At 33.7% G+C, this 6,887-nt stretch overlaps 1 protein-coding gene across 1 annotated transcript in view; it reads right to left on the reverse strand.

The window, feature by feature from the left end:
- LOC106105646 overlaps positions 1-3,111 on the reverse strand; it is a 7,925-nt gene extending 4,814 nt beyond the window's left edge. Inside the window, exons 1-5 of the mRNA XM_013286070.1 lie at positions 2,856-3,111; positions 2,528-2,693; positions 1,933-2,115; positions 1,162-1,410; positions 489-612 (exon numbers count right to left, since the gene is read on the reverse strand). Of these exons, the coding sequence (XP_013141524.1) occupies positions 489-612; positions 1,162-1,410; positions 1,933-2,115; positions 2,528-2,693; positions 2,856-2,881 (748 nt within the window). The 5' untranslated portion in view covers positions 2,882-3,111. The remainder of the gene's footprint in view (positions 1-488; positions 613-1,161; positions 1,411-1,932; positions 2,116-2,527; positions 2,694-2,855) is intronic.
- Between the last annotated feature and the right edge of the window lie 3,776 nt (positions 3,112-6,887).

Here is a 6,887-nt window from a genome sequence, read left to right on the forward strand (position 1 = left end):
TACTGTATGCCGAGCTATCCGTATCTGAACTTGTCAAAAATATTGCGAAAAGCCGCACAGGAACAGAAAGTCTAAACACATATAAGTGTAAATACACACTACTTTGTGGAGGATGTCAGCAATCATAATATATTTTTGAATAATTATTTTTCTAACAAAAAGTAGTACTTACGACACGCTAGGCTGTATATCTCTACGATATTCAATTTAGGGGGTGAAAAAATTGGCAAAACACAATGCAAGAAATGCGGAATCATGCGGAAGAGCGGCACCGAGACAAAACACACACTACTTTGTTTGTTTGTTTTAAATATTTTTTTAAACGTAAAAACTACACTTGTGACAAGATTTAAGCTATATTATCACATTATTAAACTTAGGAAATGAGTAAATTGGCAAAAACTTTACAACCAAATGTTGTCTATACTTTTCCACTTTTATAGTTGGACATAGTGACAACTAAATATTTGTTCATAACTTAGACTTACTTGGTAGTATGATCCTGCAGGGGTGCTTATTGCAGGGCTCCGGCACCGCCTGCGGTACCATGATACTCAGCTTGTTGGTGATGGGCTGCGGGTTGCGTATCTGAGGCAAGCTGTTTATATCCACCTAGGAAATAAACTCTACTATTAAAATTTCATATATTTCTGGTTAATTAAAAAAAATCTGTTGGATCGTGTTTTATTTAAAAAAAAAAACTACAAAATCTGATACATTCATCCCAATTTACGAAAGAAACAGCGTCCAATTATCAATTTTGTTACATTATTATAATTCACACATCTAACTGCAAGCTTTCAGTATTCAGAAACCAGTAAAAATTTTATAGACCTCCATGTAGAATTCAATAGACCACCAATTTGACCACCAAGCGGCCTTAGACCAGTAGGGATTCACATGGACCACTTTAAAAGTTATATTAGACAGTTTGTAAACTGCATGTTTTCTTCTATACTAATATTATAAGAGGAAAGATGTGTATTTTTGTATACTATGAACTAACTCAGAAACTACTGGGCCGATGTAAATAATTCTAACACCATTGAAAAGCTATGTAACCACTAACTAACATAGGCTATATTTTTTAATTCCACGCGGAAGAAGTCGTGAACCAAAGGCTAGTCTATGATAAGTAACCTAAAATAGTTAAACACTTACTTTTATTATATCTTGTTCATGGGTCATTTCATACTTGTCATTTCTTGACTCTAACGGTATTTGTGCAGCCATCGTATAATTCTTGGGGAATGATTCCATTTCTTTAGCCTTCAACGCAATCTCTGCTTCGTATATTGTTTCTACAAGTGGCTTCGGTCTGAGAGCTCTTATACAGTGGTTTGTTGTCCAGAGGTTTTTAGCCCACTCTAAAAATTCTTTTTGCTCCTCCAAGTATACTTTTTGTACTTCCTTAAAATTGTAATCAGCTAAACATTTGTAATCTTTACTGTTATTATAAAGAGGAAAGATTTGTATTTATTTAAATATCGAAATAATCCAAAAAGTAAAATAAATAAATAAATGAATAAAAGTACAAAATAAATAAATAAATAAAAGTACTGGAGCATTTTTACAATATTATAAAGGTCTTCTACCTGTGAGTAACATAGGCTATATTTTTTTATTTCACGCAGGCGAAGGCGCGAGCAACAGCTAGTTGATAGTTATAATTGATTTCTTTTTTTTTTACCAAAGCAGCCAGGACTAAGACTGATATTGAATAAATACTATTATTTCATTAAAATTTTTGGACAACATGAAAACTAACTTCAAGACAATTTTTTTTTAAATTATAAAAAAGTTCCACCAACTGGCAGTTATTTAATATTAGAGCATATGCAAACTTTTGCCTAAACTGTCGCACAACAGATAGGCAAAGTTTAGGCAAATTGAGAGCCGCCTCCTTTAAAAAAAAGCTTCATAAGTACTTACTTGGAAAACCTTGTAATCAAAATTCCTTGGACGTGGTATTGATTCAGTTGGTAAGATATCAGGATTATTAGCACAAAGCACCTTCAGACATTGAAAGTGCTGTGTCCCCGTTAGTGCGGAGAGTTTAGGGTAAGGTGGATGGTTACGGTATCCAGGAACAAATACTCTTTGTTGTGCATTATTCTGCAAAAAGGTGTACAGATATTACAATATTGATCCTTCTTAAAGTGACAACTTGTTTTAAAAACCACACACAGCCCGGAATAGCAAATGGATACTTTTTGCTTTACAAATTCCTATAAATCTTTTTTAAAGTTATTTTCAAATTCTAACTTTAAATAGGAGATGACAACTAAATTGCTTATAACTTGGATTTTTATGTTATCTATACTGTATTTTTATAAAGTGGAAAAATTTGTATCCTTGTATGTATTGAAATAACACAAAACTACTGGGCCAATTTAAAAAATTCTTTTATCATCAAAAGCTATGTTATTAGTGAATAAATAGGCTAAGTTTTCATATTGTGTTCAATTCAACCTGAACAATGTTGGGAGCAGCAGCTAGTATATTTAAGCTTAACTGACACTTTTACCATTTGTTGCTTTGCCAAAATTTCATTCCAATTGAATGTAGGCTTTTCATCTTCTGATTCACTAGATATCAGTGGGTCTCGAAATTTATTACTGAGTATCCTCTCTGTCACACAGTTGTCTAGATCATTCTCGTTTGCGAAATAATGCTCATTCTCAGAGTAACACCTACAATAAAAATAAGTCTGTATATAGCAATATTAAAATATGGATTAATAAAAACAAATTTTAGTGCTAGAGCTACAGAGTCAGTCAAAGAACAATTTCACCATTTTTTATGGTTTTTACGAGATTTAAGAAAAAATTTAAGAAAGTACTAACGTAACTTACCAATCAAATTGTCTGATGTGTTCCATGTTTTATTTTTCCTTACGTTTATTTATATGAGATGATTTTTTTTTATCACAGTTAAAACACAAAACACGGTAAGAAGGAGAAATTACTGTTTTTTCGTTTTGTTCCTCAATATGATTACTTTTAAATCAGTACTTTTTTCACTACATATGCATTCTTTTCTCAGTCTCACGTTTTCCTATTAATTAACATAATTGATTTTAATTTTAACGTGTAATAATAAAATAACAAACAATAAATCAAACGTGATTTTGACTTGACTTTGACAATGACGTTTACTGTCATAATCTTTTAACATGTGAAGCAAAGGCAGCATGTCCATTCAGCCAAAAAAAAACCTGTTGTGCATATGAAAGAAAATCATATTAAAAATAAAACGAAAATTCCCTAGTTGTGTTATTGATATTCTTTGTTTAAAAGTTAAAAAAAAATCAGTACAGACGTATGACAAAGTGTAGTAATCGAGGTCGAACTACCTTTTTCTTATGAATCTTATTTGGTATAAAGAAGACCTTTACTTTTTTTCCATCTAAGGGGCGCAACAACAGTAACAGACAGACTTTTAAACATTGGGTCTAAGAAAGGTACAAGAAATATATTGTACAGTTTATGTGCCGGTAACTACATGATGGTCCTTGACCGTACGCTACAACACTAGCAAGATTAGTGGTTTGCTTTTATTGTTGTTTAGTGGCATCCTCAATTCGTTGCAGGTCCGGTCAACAACAAAGCAATAATATCAGCTTAAGAATATTTTTAATCTCATTATGTCATATTACGTATTGGTATATTGCAAATTAGCAAAAGAAGTTACATTCACACAATATTTGTGCGAATATATTTCAATAATAATGGAGCCCGTCGTGTTTCACGCTAACCCATTACAACGGATAAAACATTTCACGGCCCAGTTCACTGTGTAATGCCAACCCAAACTTATTGAATAGGGAAATAGGGATCCAATAAAAATCCTGTCAAACCCAAGTCGCTCCGACAGGTGCGCTGTGCGTAATCTGCCTCGAGCCGACTTTCGTGACGTGACGGAGGCGCGGGTCGCGGCGGCCGCGGATTGGAAAATTATCTCTGATTTATTTCACACCTGACTGCTTACGATTTATTCATGAGCTCCCGGACCAGGTCGGAATTTGGGACACATCAAGTTATTATCACTATTGTTTATTGTGTTTTAGTATGGTTCTGATAAGTTTATTTAGCATTAGAGACTTATTCATCCCCTCTAAAATTCTTCCTTGTTGTTATAGTTCCAGAAGTTAAATGATTAAATAAAAAAAAATCTCATATGATGTGAGTCAAAAGCTAGTAGCTAGTGTCACAGATAATACATGTAGAGTTTCCGTAGTGAAAGGGTAGGTGGCATTACAGCGCTGCTTCCGTAATTGGTAATTAATTAACTCTATACGTCGGCGGCAGACAAACTCGACAATGGCGTTCGCGCTTCGCCTCATCGCTTCGTTATAAAGGCGCCTCATAATGTTTTAACGTAATGAAAAGTTTCAACTTTATTAGCGGTATTGTCGGGAATAATTTTGTTACATGACTTTATAGCACACGTGAGTTAAAAGTACTTAAAATTGTCTGTACTTCTGTAAAGCGCTTGATTAGTCTGTGGATAATTTAGTAAATAGTTTTCTCCTTAAGGAAAATTAATATTAATTCGTTGATGAAATGGAGATGGAATTAAAGCATTTTCATATAAGGTATTTCACGTTGCCTGTTAAATTCATTGCGGAAGTTTGGCTGGCGGAGTCAAGTCCATGCTGCTACTAGTCATAAACAACTAAGATTATGTCCCACAGGGGAGTCCCCGTTTTACATTAACTGCCGCCGCGCTAGTTGGCGCTGCTGTTGCAAATGTTGCAATGATACCTAGGTGCCACAGTCTATAAAATGTCAAAATTGCTGGTCATAGTTTTGCAACCTCTGTACAATAGGTTAATATAGGCCCAATGTATTTGATTTAAATAATATGACTTTTTCTTGAAAATAAACATATATAATTGCATGCATAAGGAGGTGCTATAAAAAGAAACTTTGAAAGTAATTGTATATGCATGATGAGGTGTAGGAATAACTTTTGGAAAGGAAATCCCGAATACATCAATCGTCCTTATTGAAAGAAACTGATATATTTTGCGTAACCAAATCTCGTCGAAACTTTGGGGACAGCCCTCGACCCGCACGTATTATGTTAATATGCGTTTGACATTATATACTTACAAAAAACAAAAATACTTATATACAGAACTTTGTTTTATTAAAAAAAGTGTTTTTTTAACCGACACCCACTAGTAAGTACTCTGTTCGTCTGTTTCTTTTTAACGTGTACGGTGTTACTATGATTTTCCCACATCTTGAATTGGCCTCCGTCTTTCCCCGCTCCTTTGGGAATTAACCTACGGCGATGTCATGTACATTTTGTCGTGTGTGAAATAAAAAAAAGTTAGATCAAATTTCGATTCTCAGTCGAAGAAAATATGTTACATATTCACTGTAGGAGTGAAATACATTACAGGAAACTTTACTATTAGAGACCATTAGAGCGGACGCACATCTGTGACTAAAAAATCGCATAACTGTTCTGCGATTGTCGATTGTTTCGCAGCCTATCAACTGTTTAGTGGCACAATGAACATCTAGTTGTGTGCGCAACTCCATATAGGCCCATAAGAATCAAAGCGACACTAAACTAAGTTAGTAAACTATTGGATTAACATTTTTTCCTAGTTATAAATACTTGTAGTGAAATGCGGAGGTTATTTTCAAGTTAAACAGTCGGCGACGCATCAAGGGAGATTTTATGCAACGTTAGTTGTGTTTATTGCGTCAGTTGGCGAGGTCGGCCGTGTCGCCTGCCAACGAACACCACATCAAAATAAAAATCATAAAACTCTTTATTATTTTTTAGTTTGTCTAGACTCTAGAGTACAATGATCTCGGTATTGCAATTGAAAATAACATTTTGTTATTGGAATACCACTTTCACAATTAAACAGAAGAATAACATTTGTTTTAACATTCCTGGCATAAAAGTAACCTAAAAATTATATCATTGTTTTTTTCATTACAAATAGATCAGTCGATCTTTAGTAAATTGCACTCTAATAGTATGACTTAGTTAGTTAAAAAATCATACAAGAAAAGTCTATGTCAACGATGCAGATAAGTTTTAACGGCTGAAGACAGATTACTTTTCATTGTATTTGCTGATTTGCTGAAACGTTTCATATTCTTATGGCACTGTGCGTTTTCTTTACAAGAACAACTTCATTTCTTTTGAGAAACTGATGAATATTGTAAAAAATTATCGAATAAGAATAACAGAATTACAACAACAATCTATGTTATTCCAAAACAAAAGTTACTTTAACATTTTGCGCTTTGTTCCTTTTTGATTTTTACATCATTGGTCGTATATATTACGTTTTTTGTTAGCATAAAAACAAGGTAAAAAAGCCTTTAAACGCATAAAACTGCGAGAATAGAGTGGAATATTTTTCATGACGTCATTAATCAGACCTAATCGGTTCCGGGGAATCTTTTGAGCGTCACACAATGAGCCACTTCAGCTCATTAATAAAAGGGCGGCGGTTCCAATGAGCCGCGTCTGTACTCGACATATTCCGATAATTATTTCACTGCTAAGGACCCTCACACGTAATGACGGACATAGCACGTACAGAACAAAGAAGGCTTTATTTTAATAAATTCAGTATTCAGTGATGATTGATTCGCTCCATATAATATAGTGTAGCATTAAAAGGTAATAGAACGGTCAACAAAGAAAAAACAATTGTATCACTTTGAAATAATATAGATTTGTGCCGAGTGGGAATACATATAGCTGAGAACTTAAGCCTTTTTACTTAAAGTATTACTCCTCCAAAAAAACAGGTTCATTGGCGCTAACAGAAAAGTTAATCGAATTTGACAGCAAATTAACCTAAAAACTCTTGCTTATCTAATTTAAGCATAAATTGTATTCATTAG

The sequence above is a fragment of the Papilio polytes genome, unplaced genomic scaffold (assembly GCF_000836215.1).
Source record: "Papilio polytes unplaced genomic scaffold, Ppol_1.0 DF822733.1, whole genome shotgun sequence".
Taxonomy (NCBI): domain Eukaryota; kingdom Metazoa; phylum Arthropoda; class Insecta; order Lepidoptera; family Papilionidae; genus Papilio; species Papilio polytes.